The 19,448-nt window shown below is 40.3% G+C and overlaps 1 protein-coding gene and 1 long non-coding RNA gene across 4 annotated transcripts; one reads left to right on the top strand and one right to left on the bottom strand.

The window, feature by feature from the left end:
- The first annotated feature begins 9 nt into the window (after positions 1-9).
- Positions 10-13,962, top strand: LOC148044568 (uncharacterized). 2 transcript variants are annotated; one of them, XR_015697251.1, is made up of 3 exons: positions 10-1,386; positions 6,281-6,367; positions 13,862-13,962. It is a non-coding gene; the product is annotated as an uncharacterized LOC148044568 (long non-coding RNA). The 2 variants fall into 2 exon arrangements; XR_015697252.1 differs by lacking the exon at positions 10-1,386 and adding an exon at positions 3,662-5,114.
- DIRAS3 (DIRAS family GTPase 3) lies at positions 12,345-16,118 on the bottom strand. Of its 2 annotated transcripts, none has more exons than XM_014066437.2 (2): positions 15,904-16,118; positions 12,345-14,234 (listed from the first exon to the last, which is right to left on the bottom strand). In XM_014066437.2, the coding sequence occupies exon 2, from the start codon at positions 14,170-14,172 to the stop codon at positions 13,576-13,578; it is 597 nt and encodes a 198-aa protein (XP_013921912.2). In that variant the 5' UTR covers positions 14,173-14,234; positions 15,904-16,118; the 3' UTR covers positions 12,345-13,575. The 2 variants fall into 2 exon arrangements, with proteins under 2 accessions (XP_013921912.2, XP_087575617.1); XM_087719491.1 differs by lacking the exon at positions 15,904-16,118 and adding an exon at positions 15,648-15,893.
- Positions 16,119-19,448: the final 3,330 nt, after the last annotated feature.

The raw sequence follows: 19,448 nt of genomic DNA, 5'->3' as shown, positions 1-19,448 counted from the left end.
ACCGCCGCTGCCGCCGCCGCCGAGCTCCCTTCGCCCGCTCGCCCTTCCCAGCCGTGAGCGGCTTCCTCTCCGCTTGCCCGCGCCCGGCAGGTTGGCTCCGCGCCCCGTGGCGGCCAAGGGCCAGGTTGGGCTGGCGAGCCGGCCGCAGCTGTTCGGTTCAGCCCCGGCTGGCTACAACGTTGTTGTAGGGTTGTACGCGGTTGGGCGTGGAAGGTTCGCCCCGACGGGAGGCCGCGGATCCGGGTGGCGCTTCGGGTTGCAGGCAGGCTGGGAAAGATCTGGATCGCTCTATCGTTTGGCTAAGCCGAGCCGGTGGCTCCCGGGACTCCGTTGACCATGTGCCTTTAGTCGTTTTCGACTCTTAAGAAGCAGGTCGATAGATCTCTACAGGAACCCCATAGAGATTCAGGAGGGCAACTCCTTTCTCTCCAGTTGCTCTTCGGAGAATATGAATCACGGTAACCCCTCGTACGGCATCCCAGGAAGATGCTGTTAGAAAAAATGTCAAATTTTGAACGGGGGTTTCTTGATTTTATGGGGAAACTAAAGACCGATCAGAGCCTGACCTTAGACAAGCCATTATTCTTGCAATTTTATTAAGTTTTAGAAGCAGATCCCAGCCCGAGTATAAATGAATTTGAAAGTGACTTCCAATCAAACGCGCTCATAACCAAGCAGGCTTGATTCCATTACTAATATATTATTTTCTGGAACCACGAGATGGGTGGCACGTAAATTTAATAAATAGATAAATTAAAGGTATGTGATTACTGATACAGAGTGTGCTTTGTTTGGAGTCAGCGTGCTGTATGAATACAGCCATCTGGTTTCATAAACTACATTTGGGTGACACTACACTGTAGTGTTTACATAAACTATGGTTTAACTGATGTGTGAATTATATATTATCTGTGCCAAAGGTGAATTTTTCAGGCGCTCTCCACTGCTGTTCGTCTTTTTGCCCGAATTGTAATATCACGGCTAGCCAATAGATGGCATCATCTCTTTATGAAAAGTTGCCCTTTGAAGCACCACTTTTGACTATCACTAAAAAGACAAAAATATACTAGGCAACACTTTATTTCAGGCAGAATAAATGATCCTTAACCAAACAGAGCAGAATTTATAGCTGTGACTTAAGACTCTGCTCAGTAGATCAATTTTTGCTTATTTTTTATGGCTATAAGTTGTTGGAAGGTTGAGGCCTACACTTGTTCTTCAGAATGAGAAATGGAAATACTGAATTAGGTAGGCTTGATCAATGCCAGGAGATAAGGCACTCTCTGGATCCATCCACGTTTCATCACTTTTGTGCAGACCTCAGCCTTCTCTATTGGAAAGTCCAACCTTCTCTTACTGAGAAATCAACTACAGAGAATTCTAGAGGTAATGAATTGTGTAGGTCATTTTCAGATGGGATTTAATGTTATTCATAAGACAGAATTAGCATGTGTTGTTCTTGTATTACCTTTGTCATGAACTATATTGGGGAATATGCCCACCTTGGTCCTATTGACCTCTTAGCAGTGTTTAATAACTAGTACTCAACTACTTCTGGATATCTACAAGGGTTGGGGGCCAGGGGTGAGTTCCGGCAGTCACTACTGCCAGTTTGCTTGTGGCTACGCGCAGAGAACCAGTTCGGGGGCATGGCAGGCCTGAGTTGCTGTGGTTCCAGCTACCCAGGCTGCCAAACCACTACCGGTTCAGCCAAACCAGTCCAAACCAGCATTGAACCCACCATTGAGAGACCGCCTGCTGCCAATTACCTCCACTAGACCGATTAGATCCCACAGATTAGGCCTCCTCCGAATTCCATCCACCGCCCAATGTCGACTGGCGACTACTCGGAGGAGAGCCTTCTCTGTGGCTGCTCCGACCCTCTGGAACGAACTCCCCGTGGAGATTCGAACCCTCACCACCCTCCAGGCCTTCCGCAAAGCCCTTAAAACCTGGCTGTTCCGAGAGGCCTGGGGCTAAGGAACTGTTGCCCCCGCCTCGAATTGGTATGACTGTTGTGTTTTAATTATGCATTGTTTTTTTATGTTGTTTAAATTCTTGTTTGTATCCCCCTTCCCTGGTTGAGTTGTGAGCCGCCCTGAGTCCCCTTCGGGGAAAAGGGCGGCATATAAATTCAACATCAACAACATTGTTGGGGGCACTGTTTAGATGGATTGTTCCTACCTAAACAGGTAGTTTCAGCCAATATTTGGAGAAGAAGCTTAACCCCATGAGGCTCATTCGTCTCCCCTATGTTATTTATGAGACCAGCGGAAAGGAGCATCCATCATCCATAGATGACATCTTACACCGTGTCACCCTGGTCCAAGCCAGAGATGATATGAATATCCTGAACCATCATTTGAAAGCTCTGAGGATGGGAATAGTGAACAACAAGCACAGCTCAAATCTTATCAATGGGTGATCCAATATTAGCCCCAATATTTATTTTGGATAAGATTGTGCTCCTCTCAAAAGAAGTGATTTGTCATGTAGAACGGGTGAGCAGAGGGGTCCTTCACCTAGTTATGACTCTACTTAGAACAGAATACCTTAGTGATGGTGATTAAACATACAGTTTTTATTGCAAAGAAAATGAAGACACAACAAAAGATTGCAGCTTATTTTTCAAAATAAATGTTTATGTCAGCCTTTATAATGCACATCTATAAATGAGAACCTTATATTGGATGTTAAAGAAAAATATGAACTTTTTGTCCCTAAATACAGGTGTTTTCCATAGAAAGTCTTTCCTATCAGCTAACTTTTCCTTGCATGTAAATTCTTGATATTCATTATCTGCACAGCACCATGATATATTCACATGGGATCTGGGAAATCCTACATTCTAATCTTTCCAAACCTCCCTTCTTGGAATGCATTTGTAGAGAATCTTTTTATTCTGATTGTAACTTTTGGAACCTGCCTTTGAAAGAGGTCTCTGCAATATTTGGAATACAGCTGTAGAATTCCAAATTATCTATTTCAGGGGTGTCAAACTCACGTTATTGCGATGGCGTCATTTCACGTATTGGCCTTTGCTAAATTGAGCGTGGATGTGGCCAGCATGTGACACATCCCGCCTATAGGGTGGGAGTTTGACAGCCCTGATTTATTTGATCTGATGGGATTTCTATGCTGAGTCCAATCCTTGACATACAAGTCAAATAAGAGGAATCAATCATGCCAGAGACTGTGTTAGGCTCAAAATAAAATATTGCTTAGATTTATTGCTGCATAAACAAATTAATACATTTCTGAACAATTCTTGGCAGAGCATATTATGACTATATAATAAGAAATCTGTCTTATGACACAGGATAGTTACTATATTCAATTCACATTCAGACTGCCAAAAGGACAAAAAACACAACTAGAAAAGATCAAAATGTATTTTTAAAAACCCAATAAATGTGCCCATGGCACTCTGAAATACTGGCTCAGAACATCTTTTCTGAGATCTCTACTGAGAAAGACCAAGTGAATTTATAATAATGGAATGTGCTTCCAGGGTAAACCCATCTATCATCAGACACACAATTTCTCTACTGTCTCATACTATGTGTAATATATGTGAACAAGAAGCAGGACATGCCATCCAGTACAGCAGTGCTCAGACTGCAGAGAGCCTGCCCAGCCTTCTTGGCACATGAATTCGGGACCCACAGACCAAGGAGGGATTAAAAAAAAACCAAAGCATAGTGACAGCCTTCTTGAAAAGTTCATTGTCCTGTGTTTGAAGATGGAAATAGAGAAGAGCATCCTGTGCAATGGGAGTAGCTTCACACAATTTATGTATTGCTGGGAGGGAAGGAAAGGAAAAGGGAAGAGATATAAGTGACAAAAGAGACAGATTGCAACCGCCAATTTTTCCCAACATGCCATATGCCTTTGTGGGCTACTGGTCCTTCTAAAAGGCTATTTTCTGGCAGCTGTGCTCAGCTCCCAATACGTTTGGAGAGTTCCAGATTAAAGAAGCAGATCTAAAGGCTTTTTCTTAAATAAAAAAATAAATAAAATGAATCAGAAGGATACATCTTGTTGCAACATTATGGGTTCTATTTGCGACATATACAGATAACATACAATTTTTTCTTCTTCTATGTATATATCATCCAATTTACCACTGGTTCACAACTGTGAGCACATGCGCACATGCATGGCATTCGTGTGCGCCTTCCACACATGCATGCTGCCTTCTTTGCATGCGCTTTGCTCACATGTGTGGTGTGCACACATACACACGATATCGAAAACGATCTGGGGCAGGTGGGTCCACCCACAATTCGCCAGCACCCACAGTTCACCACTACCAGTTCAAGCGAACTGGTCTAAACCGGCTGAATACCACCTCTGCCCCAATTTCAAAAAGGCATTTGCTTTCTGGAAAAGAAAACCAAATCACAAAGTTATTGCAAGGGATTTTTTTTTTTAAAAAAGCATCTGAATCCTCCAGAATAAATGTGGTTGAGTAATGAAAAGGCCGTCTGAGGCATGAACTAGAAAAAGAGGCAGACATAATAGGTTTGGCTAAAGGCCAAAGTAATGGGAAGAACGATCACGCAGGGAATGAACAATTTGCAAAACAGCAGAGCAACTCTAAGGTATTTGGAAATGTGGTGAAATCATGCTGGTAGCAGTGAGTGCAATTTATGTCAGAGAAAGCCTCGCTCGTTGAGTGTACATTTTGCAAGAAAGAAAACCAGGTAGGTCTTCACTTATGACCAGAATTGGGATCAGAATTTCCATTGCTAAACAAAGCAGTTGTTAAATGAATTGTGCCCAATTATATGACCTTCTTTTGCCCTGTTGTTTAGCAAATTCATCACAATTGTTAGGTGAATGATGCCATTATTATGTGAATCTGGGTTTTCCCCATTGGCTTTGTTTGTCAGAAGCCAGCAGGAAAGACTGCAAATGGCAATCACGTGACCAAAGTGTCACGATGGTTTTTTTTGTTTTGCCAGCTGTGCTCATATTCTAAGACATAAGGTAGGCTGACTCTTCTCTGTAAGCCTACTGAGCATGTCCGTTCCTTCTTCCTTCTTTCTGTTTCTGTTTGCCTGCTACGAGGAGGTAGGCTAGGAACTTTACCAGAATGTAGTTATTAGCCAGTAAGTTTGTTTGTTATTTATTTTATAATAAAAATGTGTTTTCTTAGAATCTACCTTGGGTTTATTTTACTTAATCATAAGGTATACTCCAAGGAAAAACCACGATTCACCCCTCATCAAACACAGGGCTGGATTTACAACCCTCACACAAAGGACCTTGCAATCATCATCAATACATGCTGGTTGCCAAGTGCCCACCTTTTGGGATCATGGGGATACTGTGATGTTTGTAAGTGTGAGGACAGGTTATAAGTCACTTTTTTCAGAACCATTGTAAGTTTGAATGGACATTAAATGATTATTGCGAGTTGAGGACGACCTGTAATTATTACCAGTTCGGATCTTTTACAAAGACGTTAATATTTTTAAAAAGTTATAAATATATTTTTTCAGAGGGATGCTGACTAATTCTTCAGAATTGGGTGAAGGGAGAATGAAGATATCCTGGTGGGATTCAAATAATTTAGCAATAGCAGTTAGACTTATATACCACTTCATAGGGCTTTCAGCCCTCTCTAAGCGGTTTACAGAATCAGCATATTGCCCCCACAGTCTGGGTCCTCATTTCACTCACCTCGGAAGGATGGAAGGCTGAGTCAACCTTGAGCCGGTGAGATTTGAACAGCCGAACTGCAGAACAGCAGTCAGCTGAAGTAGCCTGCAGTGCTGCATTTAACCACTGCGCCACCTCGGCTCTTAATCATAGACATTAACAACCGGTTTTCTGCCCTGATGATTACTTCCAACAACCAGTTCACCAAACTGCTCAGAAAGTTAACAACCGGTTCAAGTGGTGCAAACTGGCTGAATCCCACCAGTGCCTATGATGTTCATATTCTCTACACATCATATATAATGATTTAGGATGAGTTTTAAAAATGAACATATTGGATATAAACGTCATGAATAAAATTAAGCCAAACTTAGTATTTTCCACCCAAGGAGCAATTTATTTAATAATTACTTTGATCCTTCTCAAATCAACCCATCATATAAGCCACAAAGATGTATAGCCTTATGTTGCTATTCAGTTGCAATGAAATCTTATTTCCTTTTTATTCTGCAATATTAAACCAGTTACTCAAGTTACTGGCCCTTATCAAATGCTATGTGACAAATTGGAAAGAAAATCCTTTTAATGTGTCTGTCTGTCTATATCTCTATAGATCTTTGGGTGATACTAAAACCTTTAGGATGGAAGCATTCCTGTTACTCTGACACGAACCCATTGATTTATTACTGCTAATACATTTGTAAGTTGATCATTTCTTCTATGCATCATTCCAAGTTTAAAAAAAAGATGTGAAGGTCAACATTACATGTTTTCTCTTTGGGCACGAATACCATGTATCCAGATAATATTATTAATAATTATGAATATTTCTGATGGCCAATTAATATGTATAGAAAGCAAGCAGGGTGTGAAAATATATTATTTCTTAAAATTATTCTTGTATAGCAGGAGGGATGCTACTGTCTAAGTTAATCAAGATCAAGATGGATCATGAGTCACCAGTTCAAAGTCAGCAGCTTCTGTTTTGGAAGGATTTTTTTTTTAGCTGGTTTCAAAAGAAAATATCCTTTTACTGTATGAAAAAGGTCACTGATAATAATCCTTCCCTGGAGGTTTCAGTACCAGAAATAGAATGTTTTGTTTTATACTCTAGTCCTTGAGTTTGACTCATTGGATGACTTTGATGTTCCATGACAAAATTGATTATTCTAATTGACCATCTTCTCACCTACCATCCTAAAACTGGGTTACAAATAAGTGTACTTGGAAGCTCCTCTATGTTAAAACAATATTACCTTCATCCCTTCATGGCTTGCAAAGTAAAATACAATGACCAAGAAAATAAAATCCTGTCCTGTTTTTGCTGAATATGGAATAAACCACCAATTACCATGTTAAACACGATTATATCTCCCATGTTCCCATGATGAGCAGAGACAGGCAACTAGGGCCCTTTATGACTTGTAGCCGAGTTCTGGAGTTTGGAAGCCGGAGAAGAAGTTATGCTCAGAGCACAGCGGTGCCCTGGCCCTGCTTGGCGCCTTTGGGATACTGCTAGGTTGGTGAGCGGTGCTCTGCCTGACTGGAGGAGGGGTTGTCCAGGGAGCTTATTTTCAGGGGGGACTTATATTTTTGCCCACACGAAAAATGTGGCAAGGCCTTAGTTTCAGGACAGATTGTATTTTCGGGGAAACACAAGTCTCTGCATAAAACTGAAATATGATTCAGCTGCTACCACATGATTAAATCAAGCTACAAGAAACATGGATTTCTTTTTCCACACATTTGTTCAAAAACAATAAGCAAATAGACCTAGGTAGAAAATTTTCCAACCTGATTTGGTTGAAGGCAATTTTTAAACAGCACATTTGAAAGAACTGTGTTTATTTAAGCTACTGTATGCCAGTTTCATCAGTTTTTATATGCAATAACAACTTTATACTTTTTCTCTATACCCTGAGGATGGATATTTTTGAAATAATGAGATAATAAGAGAAAGAAAAGTAATATAGAGGAAACACTGTTTAAATATGAATATTTAGTAACTATACATTTCATACTCTTGAGATAGCCACTTTTTTTGAGATTGTCAATTTTCTATGAATGGATTTTATCAGAAATAAGGGAACCCAATGCAAACTTGGCATTGTTGTTCTTGGATGACCTTTGTCATGAACTATATTGGGGAATATACCCACCTTGGTCCTATTGACCTCTTAGTGATGTTTAATAACTACTACTCAACTAAGTCTGTGACAGTTAATCCAGGGCGAGCAGCTTTTTTTCATCATGATGGGATATAAACATTTTGGTAGAAAATGTAAAGATATGCCTTTTGTAGAGCTGAAAAATGTTTATTTTCCTCCCATTATTTTCCTGTAAATTGTTTTTTCTCACATATCAAGAAATTCCTTACAAAAAGTACAGACTTTCCTTAGTAAAGCTATAAAATAATTCAATCTTTTTAAGTCTTAAAAATATAATGGCCCAGATAGAGGTAAACTGATTAAGAATTTATTCAGGCTGTGTAAAACTAAAACAATGAGGGAAACATATTAATATGATGATTAACAGTTAAACTTTTTTTTTAATTAGAGAGGGGACATAATCTACCTTTTAGCCAAATGAAACATAACTGTTCTAATATTAAATAATTAGTGTCATGAAATATTACCAGAAGCCTGCCAGAAGACTGAGTACAAGTGAACTGAAAACTTTTTTACAATAATGATAGGGAGATTTTTTTCCCTGAGCAATACATATCAAGTTACGTACACTTCTTCCCTGCTGAAAGAGCTAATGGGAAATGCAGAGAGAGGGAAGTAAGGTCAATGGACATTTGGCTGAGAGTGCAACTAGAAGACCATAATGATTCCAACCATTATTCACATATTAACAAGTATTTTTGAGTAATTATATAACATTTTGAATAATTATGAATAAATTCATATTTTAGAAAAAACAGAACACCAACTACAGCAAATAATAGATTGTATCAGAGGTGGGTTTCTGCCAGTTCGCCCCGGATCAGGCGAACTGGTAGTGGCAGCAGTGGGAGGCTCTGCCCACCTGTCCGGGTGCTTCTGTGCATGCGCAAAAGTGAGGGTGCGTGCAAGTGCGCACAAGCAAAACAGTAGTAAAATAAATTGAAACCCACCACTGGATTGTATCAATCATAACAGCTGTAATAAAAGGTCAACCATCTCATCCCCAAGACCTGGGAGAATTATACCTTCATTTGAGAAATGAGGACGTTGACAGAGAACTGCTATAAACAGAAAAATGGACTGGACTTTCTGTGATTTATTTTGCAGCTAAAAAACAAAGTTGAAATGACAAATCTTCAAACCAATCTTCTCCAATTTGATGTGTTAGGCCATAAATTTTATGGTAGCTGCAAAATGGAACTGCAGGCCAATGTCACTGGAGGGTATTATATAGGACAAGGCTGTACCAACTGGCTGTATATTTTCCCCTGCTTTTTATATTGCATTATTTTATGTTTTATGCACTGTTAGGCACACAGACACTAAATTGAGATGGGTGAGTTATATAAGTTCTTTAAATAAATACAAGTAAACTTGAGTCTGGTGCAACACAAACCATGATTAATTAGCAAATACTTTGTAGCTTATGACAATGCCTGAAATAGAAGCTTAACTATATTATCTTATGTATGGTTTTATTCAGTCCAATTGACAAAGTTTGTTTAGCACTACAAACTATAAAGTATAGCCAGCTACAAGCTAGGTTACAATGGGACAGGCTAATCTGTGATTCTGAGGGCTGTGTATATAACTTGTTGAAAACTAAAATGGCTTGAAGCTTGTCAATTCTTCGATTGTCTGAGCCTGTAACACAGTGGTGGGTTACGACCGGTACGCCCCAGTACGGACGTACCGGTGCCTGCCAGGAGCACCAGGTACCGTTCCAGTATGGTGCTCCGGAGGGCCCACCCGCCCGCCCTCCTTACAAGTATTTGAGGTTTCCGGGGCTTCCATGCATGGAGTGTACAGTGCCTGTGTGACGCTCCGCCAAGCAGCGGAGGTGTTGCGGAGCATCATGGGCAGTAAGTATGCATGTGCATGCTGCGTGCTGTGCATGCACACTGTGCACATTCATGTGGTGGACTCTCGGCCCCGTTGCACCGTATCAGTTGCAACAGGATCCAGAACCCACCACTGCTGTAGCACGTAAATGCCATGGATTGTGTGAACTTGAAAGATATATTTTGATAAACCTGCTTCACAATTTGCAAATAGAGGGAGCATAATAAATAAGTTTCAAATCATATGACACCCTGCATACCAAAACTTACATCATCTTTCTTAAAGCTTTCCACCTCCTTTATGACCTATTCTCAGTATACAATTCTCAGGAGACTAGCTATAAAACAGAACAGTTATCAAAAGTCATTGGAATCACTCAAAGCAAAAAAAAATCCAAACCAAACAAACAGTGGTTTACAAGGACAAACCCGTATTCTCTGCATGGCTAAAGGCAAGAAAGTAGGCCATGCAATTTGCTAATGAGGACTAGTCTGTATAGCAATAGCAATAGCAATAGCAATAGCAGTAGACTTATATACCGCTTCATAGGCCTTTCAGGCCTCTCTAAGCGGTTTACAGAGAGTCAGCATATTTCCCCCAACAATCTGGGTCCTCATTTTACCCACCTCGGAAGGATGGAAGGCTGAGTCAACCCTGAAATAGCCTGTCTTTCCAACTGCATTTATAGATCTATAAAAACATTAGTCATGCAGGATAGGATTTTTCCCACAGCCCACTTGACAGTCATCAATATCAGAACCCTTGAGCTCATTCTTCCACAACCATCTAGCTAGCTAACATTGTTGTCTGTGAAATACCAGAACCTGCTTTTATAGCTTAGTTTACAAATCAGGTTTTAGTCATTTTTATAAAGGAACCAGGAAACTTTAGTCTAAGAAATGTGGAGAGAAGTAACTAATCAAGATACATGTAGGAAAAAGAACAAACACTACTCACACTAGTAACCCTTGATTTAACTTAGTTTGCCACTGGGTTTAAACATTGTGCTAAGCCAAAACAAATGAAACAAAATTACAACACAACACAGAATTGTAAAATGGTTTGTAAAGTCTGGTTTACAATGCAACATACATGAGGTAGGCCACTATGATTTTTAAAAAAGCTTAATTTAGCACAATGTGTAAAAACGACTGTGTCTAAGAACAGAGAGAAAAGTATTTGAGGTAAATTATGCTGCTGTCTGTCTTTAATAACTGCTAAGATTTTTTCCCCCCTTACCTGATAAGTCACGTCTCTCATAATTTGGTCTTCTACTCAATTTATTCCAACAGCATACTTTTCATTTACAAAGTCCAGATAGCTAAACTGGTTAAAAGCTAATTTAAATCATATTTGGCTCTCTGCAGCTTTGTAAATATTTATTTAGCATTTTTATTAGCTCAGGATCAACACTTTTATGCAACTGAGGTGATAAAGCTACTGAGGCATTAATGTTATCAGGTATAATTATTGCTTACTATGTTCTCTATGGAATTGTATTAAGTTGAAAAGGTACATTATATGTTTATTATAACACAGGTCATTTTTCGAATCTGGATGTCTTATATTTTCAGTTGCAAATGTATAAATCAGCAGAGAGTAGGCACACATGGTAATAAAATGTAGAATGAATTTATAAGCTGTTGTATGACTACATAAAATGAATTTGTTATCCTATATTGGTACAACATTTTATGGTTCAAATTCTACTAGCATAGATTTACTTTGTAGAAAATAAGAAGTTTATTTTTACAGATAGATTACTACAGATTTCTCGATATCAAAACTGAGAGAAAATGATCTTTGTATAGAAATCCAATTTTATCAGTAGAGTAGAGTAAAATGGAGCAATTCCAAGGACCACAGCATACAATGGCTAAGGCTAAGCCATAATGTACCACACAATATATTAAGCCATATTTTTCGGATTATAAGACATACCAGAGTATAAGACGCAGTAAGGTTTTAAAGAGGAAAATTTTTAAAAAAAGTTTTTGCACTCTGCATACCTCCCCAAAACAGCCCATTTTTCACAAAAACGGGCCCATTTTTCCCCCCAAAAAGGGCATGGATAGCCTTTAGGAAGCTTATAGAGTGCTGCTGGGGGCTGGGGGGGGGCAAAAATGGGCTGTTTTTCGCTCATTTCTGCCCTCTCCAGGCCCCAGGATCTCTCTGAAAGCTTTCTAAAAGCTATGCTCCGCCATTTTGGTGAAGGGGGCGCAGTTTCAGGAGGCAAAAAATGCTGTATTCAGTGTATAAGATGCACTCAGATTTTCAGCTTCTTTTTTGAGAGAAAAAGGTGTCTTATACTCTGAAAAATACGGTACATAATTATTGATACTCTCTGAACTTGGTGATTTTCTTGCAGACATTTCACTACCAAACTAGACATCATCATCCCTGCACATCAGAGCATTAAGGTTAACTAGTTTGGTAATGAAGCATCTTCAACAAAACCATCAATCTCAGAAAATACTAAGGATCTCACAGTTCAACCATGAGCTAAAAATATTCTCTTTTATCCATGATGTACCGCATTTTTCGTAATATAAGATGCACTTCCCCACCAAAACAAGTGGGTGGAAAGGTCTGTGCGTCTTATACTCTGAATATTATCGCAGGGGGAGTGGGTTGATGTGGCGCCAATCAGCTGTTCTAGAATGGGCTGCGGCGGTGGTGAACAGACTGTGGTGAACAGGCACCATCAAACAGGCCACTGTGAATGGGCAGTGGCGAACGGGCCGCGCTGGTGGTGAATGGGCCACGGCAAACAGGCCAGATGAATACCGGATGGATGCTGGGAGGCAGAGGCAGATTTTTTCCCCCTTGTTTTCCTCCCCAATAGCTAGATGCATTTTATAATCCAGAGTGTTTTATAGTCTGAAAAATACAGTAGTTAGTTGCTTTTTAGTAGGATATTGTATAAACACTCATCTCCATTCAGTTGCCCAGACTCCACCCTGCAAGGGATTATGGAGTCTTTAAAAGATAATGATTGTGTGAACTGAGCCATGATTCAGAAACTATAGTCTATAGATGAATGCAATACATGTTTAAATATATATTCATGGATTAATTTGGCAAGCTAAAACAGACTGTATTAGAAGATCAGGTGTTCCATGCCAGCTGTATCAAGATAATTTTTTTTAGTACTCCAGCCTCTTTTATTCTTTTTATAAAAGAGGCAGAGTACCAAAATTCCCCCCCCCAACAATTAAATTAACTAAACCTGTCTTTTTGGAAAATAAATCTTTCTAATTAGCAGTTGGAAAGTAAATAGATACACATTAAAAACTCATTTAATTTTAATCATTCACAATCTTGCCAATGTAGAATTACAGCATACAAAGTATTTACATATAACACGGAACACTTGAGAACAAAGTTTCTTTCCTATAAATATACATATTTGAAGGACCACCATAAATAATATAAATAATCTATAGTAATAAAAGAACAAGTTATATCTGTAAGCATTTATTTTTTGCTCCAAGTATATGCAAGCATTGGCTGTAGCACTGTCTAATCATACTGGTTTACTCAGTAGAATCCTGTTGTGATTTTTTCATTCACATTAGTATTTGTAAAATAGGAAATAAGTTGCAAATCGAAGAAAATATAAAAATGTTGGAGTACATTGCAGGTTTAAGATTATTTATGCCACTTTTATCATGCACTTGACCACAGAACAGTATTGACCAGTTTGCAGTAGGCATAGTTGATGCTTGGGCAAAAAGGAACATGCAAAACCACCCTTAAGTAAATATTCAAACAATCCAACCCACATTTAATAGTAACATCTTACTTTACTTCTGAAAATCTCAATAATCAGAATTTTCTCTGACTAGTTGTCCTGCAAGATCAAGACTACACTCTTATTTTAGCCACACAGTAGGTGTCACATCACAGAACATTTGCTTCTCAGTTTATCCTTCTTTCGCCGCTGCTTTGATTTCTTGCCATCCACCTGCAGACTTACATTTCTTCTCTTTTCCAAATTAAGGAGCTCTTCAAAAAGCTCCTGCACATTGTAGTTCATTTTGGCTGAGGTCTCCATGAAGGAGCATTTCCATTTTGCGGCAAGGACTTCTCCTTCACTGGTGCCCACTTCTCTTTGAGGGCCATCGCTCTTGTTTCCTACAAGTATAATTGGGACTTTCTGAATGTCTCCTTTGATCTGACAGATCTGCTCATAGATTGGCTGGAGCTCTTCTATGGATTGCCTGCTGGTCACAGAGTATACTAACATGAATGCATGGCCTTTCGAGATGGAGAGCCTCTGCATGGCAGGGAACTGGTGGCTTCCGGTGGTGTCTGTGATCTGAAGAGTACAGATGTTCTTGTCACAGCTGATCACCTGGCGATATGTATCTTCAACAGTGGGGATGTATGTCTCCCGGAAGGTCCCCTGTATGAAACGAAGTACCAAGGAACTCTTACCAACACCTGCAGCTCCAAACACAACCACTCGGTAATCATTACTTTGCTCTGGCATCCTGCTTGTTCAGTGGGGACCAAGGAAGACCCTTGAATTTACATGTTCCTTTGGTGAATAGCCTGTCAAGGGAAAACAAATTAGATATCAGCAACTGAAGTTCCAACTTGTACTAAAATTCAACATTTGTTCCCTCCAAAACACAGCTTCAAGATTTTTAGCAAGGAATATGGTGCACGGGGATGATCCTGCTATTAGACAAAATGAAATGACAACTACTATGAAGACTCATCAAAATATGAGAGAGAGAAATATATTGGTTTGGCCCTCCACAAAATCCCAATTTCTCATGTGGCCTGTTGGGAAAATTAATTGCCCAACCCTAGTTTAGTTTAGGCAGTCTCCACCATATTGAACATTTTCTGGATGTGTTGGATGTACTGTAATTTCCAGCTACTGATTCCAAAAGTCAGCATAACTACTGTAGAGGATTCTGGTAGACAAAGTCCATGCTTTTGGAGGGGTGGGTGCGGGGAACCAAATAGGAAAGTTTGCCCTATCTTCATAGGAAATTGTACTTGTTCAGATTATTTGTTATTCTAGCCTAATTCATCAAAGGGATCCCAAAGTTTCAGCCACAACTCCGTCCCATAACTAGCTCTCCAATTACAAAAAAAGAGAGAACAAACCAGAGATTAAAGTCCCAGATGGATGACAGAGAATTTTCATAGACATTCAGAGATTAAAGGTGGAAACTATTGCATGTTCTTAAGGATATTTGGGCTACAGAGGTTGAAACAAAGAGTAGCAAAGATTTAACAGTATTCTATCCTTCATTACTGCCTACTGTGGATCTAAATTTTTGCAGGCCTAGATGTTCTGAGTACTAAGCCAAGCCAAAAGCTGACCGGCAACACCCCAGTTAAAGGATGCCTATATTGTGATATAATAGAGACATATTTCATGGTCAGCTAATGTTAAGCAAATCACAATGTGGCTTCTTAGTTTAATGCTTCATGTACAAGCCAATCTCCAAACCACATGGTGTCTTTTTCCATGAGTGCAGTCCAAATGTTTATACCTACACAGAATTGAGAATTTCAGAATTCCATTCCCGTTGCATAAAAATCAGGTCTATAAAAGATAAAGGTATCCTAGAGTCAAGCCTGCCTCCTGACTCCATGGATACAATGATGCAGTGATCTTAATAATAAGATCTTGTTGCTCCCTGCTCCGGGAGACTAGAGTTGTAAAATTCACTTCCTGGAGGTCAACTCATCCAAATACTAACCAGGGCCAGCCATGTTTATCTACATTGTCTGATAAACCACCTTTAAAAAAAAAAGCATCACAGGTCAATTTTTCCAGAAAGAAAGTGGTGGAGGAGGCGCAACAACTTCTGATACATGAACATCCCATTCTCAAGCCTGCAGTAGTAAATGTTTATAAGATTAAGTTTCTCAGAAATAAAGAGGAACATCCTCCCAAGCAATGGTTAAATTTGCTTAAGATCAACAGGGTTTATAGACACTTACCGCTCGCACGCGCGTTTTCCCTCACACCCGGAGTTAAGAGACCGACCATCATCTAACCGGGATTCCAGTCAAGCGTGGATTCCGATCGTGGGAACGCGCTCAGAGACCGAGGTCTCGTCCACCACCACCCTCCAGGCCAGAGGAAACGACACGTGTTCCTTCGCCCCAACACCCGGAGAGCCGAGCAGGCCTGCCGATAATCGGGAGGCCAAAGAGCGAGGCAACCTCGGAAGCGGCAGCCCGGCCAAACACGCACCTCACGGGAAGCCAGCCGAGCAGAAATCCAGTCCGGTATTGGTCGTCTCCGCGCCTTCCAGAGGCTGGGGAGGCGGGACCGCTGTCCTCACGACAACCGGGCAACAGCAGGAGGGATGCTCCCTGAAAACCAGCTACCTCCAAGCCCCGGCCGTGGAACAACTTCCCGCCCTGGGAGAGAGTAGCCCTTCCTTGCGCTTTATCTGCCTCCCTGGCGGCGGCTCAACAGTGTGGCATGTGCCCGGTGGTCCGTCTTCTTCTCTTACTCGGTACGGCTGGAAAGCGGAGCGAGCGGCCAGGAAGGAGATCAGCCCAGCGCTGCCGCCGCCGCCTCGTTCATTCATTCATTAAATCCTCCCCTCTGGGAGGGAGAGGGAGAGGGAGGAGGGTGAGTAAAGTTCTTAGGATTGCGGAGGGACCAAGCGGCGGCTGAGCCGGTGGGCTGGAGAGAAAGCGATCCCCGCGGGATCTCCCCTCAGGCGACGCCCCCTTCCCTTCTCTGTGGAAGCGGGCCGTGTCTCTGGGGCGCCAAGATCAGAATGTGGGAAGTGCTGCATCTGTTGAATTATCTTGCTTGGTCATTAACGGTGACACATGGAAGTACAATCAGAGGAATGAAATGGCAGCAGCCTATGTATGTATGCATTTGTGTGTGTGTGTGTGTGTGTGTGTGTACTGATGTATACACACACACACACACATATATATATATATGACAAATTATTTGCAGTTTTTATATTGCACTAAATACTATTTATCTTTTTTTTCAATTCATGGAATTTAAAATTATGAATTTAGTGGTCCCTGAGGTCCCAAAGGTTGGTGAGCCCTGTTCTAGAATACTTCCCTCTTCCTTGCAGCTATCCATTATAAAACGAAATGCTAATAAATTTTGGAGATCCTATATTAAAGCAGCGATAAGAACCAAAGCAGTACAGGTAATTCTTGATAGTTACTGTATTTTTCAGATTATAAGATGCACCTGACTGTAAGATGCACCTTAATTTAGAAGAGGAAAACAATAAAAAAAGGTCTTTGGCCTCCACGCCCCTTTTTGGGGCCTTTTTTGGCCCTTTTCCAGCTTATTTTCTACCCATTTTTGAGGCTTTTTTCAGCCCTTTTTGGATACTTTTTTGGCCCATCTTTGAGGCTTTTTGGCCCATTTTTGAGGGTTTTTTGGCTCGTTTGGGGGGCTTTTTTTAGCCCATTTTTTGGCTTTTTTGGCCTGTTTTCTTTGGAAAAAATGGGCCAAAAAGCCTCAAAAAAGGGGTGAAAAAATCTCAAAAATTGGCCAAAAAGGCCTGAAAAAGGTCCAAAAACGGGGCATGCGGAGGCCAATAAATGGCCGGTGGTTGAGCGGGGCTTCGGCAATATTCAGTCTATAAGATGCACAGACATTTTGACCCCCCTCTGGGAGACAAAAAAGTGCATCTTATAATCTGATAAATAGGATAGTTTAGTGACTGTTTGAAGTTACAACAATGCTGAAAAACGTGGATTCCTTGGACCAGTTCAGCTGAGTAGGTAGTAACTCGGCACCCACACCCCCAAATCGGTTCTTTTGGCAGCATCTACGGTACCACCATTTTGTTTTTTGCTTCTGCGCATGTGCAGAAGCAATTTGTTCATTACTGTGCATGCGCGCATAGGGCGAATCAAGCACATGCATGAAGCGCATCCCTGAGCGAATTGACAGTAAAAAAATCTGAACCCACCTCTGCTTATGACCATTGAAACATCCCCATGGCCACCTGATCAAAATTCAGATTTGGCAACTGGCATGTATTTATTGCAATTGCAATGTCTCAGGATCATCTTTGCAATTTTCTGACAAGTAAAGTCAATGGGGAAGCCGCATTCACTTAACAACTGTGTTACTAACTTAACTGCAACAATTAACTTAACAATTGTGGTTAAGTGTCATAAAAGGTCATAAAATGAGGCAAAATTCACCTAACTGTCTTGCATAGCAACAAGTAGTCCTTGACTTACGACCACAATGGGTCATAATTTTTATTGTTATGCAAGGCATAGGAACATAGACCAACATAGCTCTCCTCTACAATGTCTACTATGGCTGATTATCAACCACATTTCAGAACTACCCCTTTATGCACTAGCTGGGAACTTTGAAAGTTGTAGGTACAATACAATGGAAAGGCACCAAGTGGAGAAAGGAGAACTTTAGACTTTATTTTCTGTCTCCCTTCGTCTATGATTTCTAAATACCAGTCATGTGTGTAGCACTTCACAGCTGCACAGAGAAAACTTTAGATTTATTGAGCAGGAGAAGGAAGAGAAAAACCACAACACAATGATAAATGTGTGCAAATGCAGGTATGTATATACTAGAAAGTTTGAGTATATCTAGAGATAAAGGCTGGCCAGAAATAATCAGAATGAAGGAATCAGTTCAATCTCACTGATTGACTAATTATTATGTCACTAATACATATAACTAGCTGAAATAGCAGTTCTGCTTTCTCAGTGAAAATAGATAATAAAGATTAAAATCAGAGGTGGCCTCTGTAAAAGTGGACAAATATCTAAGGTTCAGCTTTTCCTAGCATGAAGACATATGTATTGACCAGAAGAGCAGCATCTATAGATTTTCTGCTTACCATGTTGCAGGCAATCCTATATAGCAGCAATCTCCAAACTTGGCAACTTTAAGACTTGTGGACTTCAACTCCCAGAATTCCCCAGCCAGCAAGTCCACAAATCTTAAAGTTGTCAAGTTTGGAGACCCCTGCTAATATAACATAAACAATAAACAACAATAAATCTCTCTTACTATGAGCTGTTAGTAGAGGACTGCTATTACTAAACAGCATATTTCCTTTGATTTTTACTCATGGGTTATTTATTTGCATTTAAAAAGCAGACAGATTAATTAAAGCTCTGTATCTTGGCTTGATTTTCAAAGGTTTTCTATTATTTATTATTCAGGGCAGCTGCACTTCTTCAGCTACTAAAAGCAACGGATTATTGTATTTCCCCAGAATAAAGATGCACTCCGCTGTGTAGTATATATATTATCTCCTCCAGGCTGGAGAGAGAAGATACATAATTTTTGCTGTGTTCCCCTTTATGTATTGTAAAACATAGATCCAGCTTTTAGGCTCTTCATTTAAAGACAGCAATTAGCAATTTTCTTTGTAGGGCACATCCATTTTTTTCCACTAAAAATGGTATTAACCATGCTGTAGGTTGAGTTTGCTTGCCTTTCTAATTGGCCCATCTAATCTATTTTTTTAACAGCTGCCAGATATGCAAAAATTACTATACCAGGGAAGAATTGCAAACAAATTGGTTGAACATAATGGGAAGGAAATCTAAACCTGGTTTGTTCTTATTTGCATATCTGCTTGTTAAAGTCACAAAAAGTATGATTGCCATTATACTAGTATAGGTAATTCTCAACTTATGACCACAACTTATGGAGTTGCCATATTTTTCGGACCATAAGACGCACCAGAGAGTAAGATGAACCAAGGTTTCAAAGAGAAAAACAAGGGAAAAAAATAGTTTTTGTCCTGCCCGGTC

Source organism: Thamnophis sirtalis, unplaced genomic scaffold (assembly GCF_051295495.1).
Source record: "Thamnophis sirtalis isolate CommonGarterSnake01/CBP01778 unplaced genomic scaffold, rThaSir2_p1.2 scaffold_7, whole genome shotgun sequence".
Taxonomy (NCBI): domain Eukaryota; kingdom Metazoa; phylum Chordata; class Lepidosauria; order Squamata; family Natricidae; genus Thamnophis; species Thamnophis sirtalis.
The sequence above is the reverse complement of the archived record's forward strand: the minus strand, read 5'-3'. Positions and strand labels throughout refer to the sequence as shown.

Coding starts and splice junctions, on each gene's coding strand:
- DIRAS3 (XM_014066437.2), bottom strand. CDS start 14,172: ATGCCAGAGCAAAGTAATGATTACCGAGTGGTTGTGTTTGGAGCTGCA.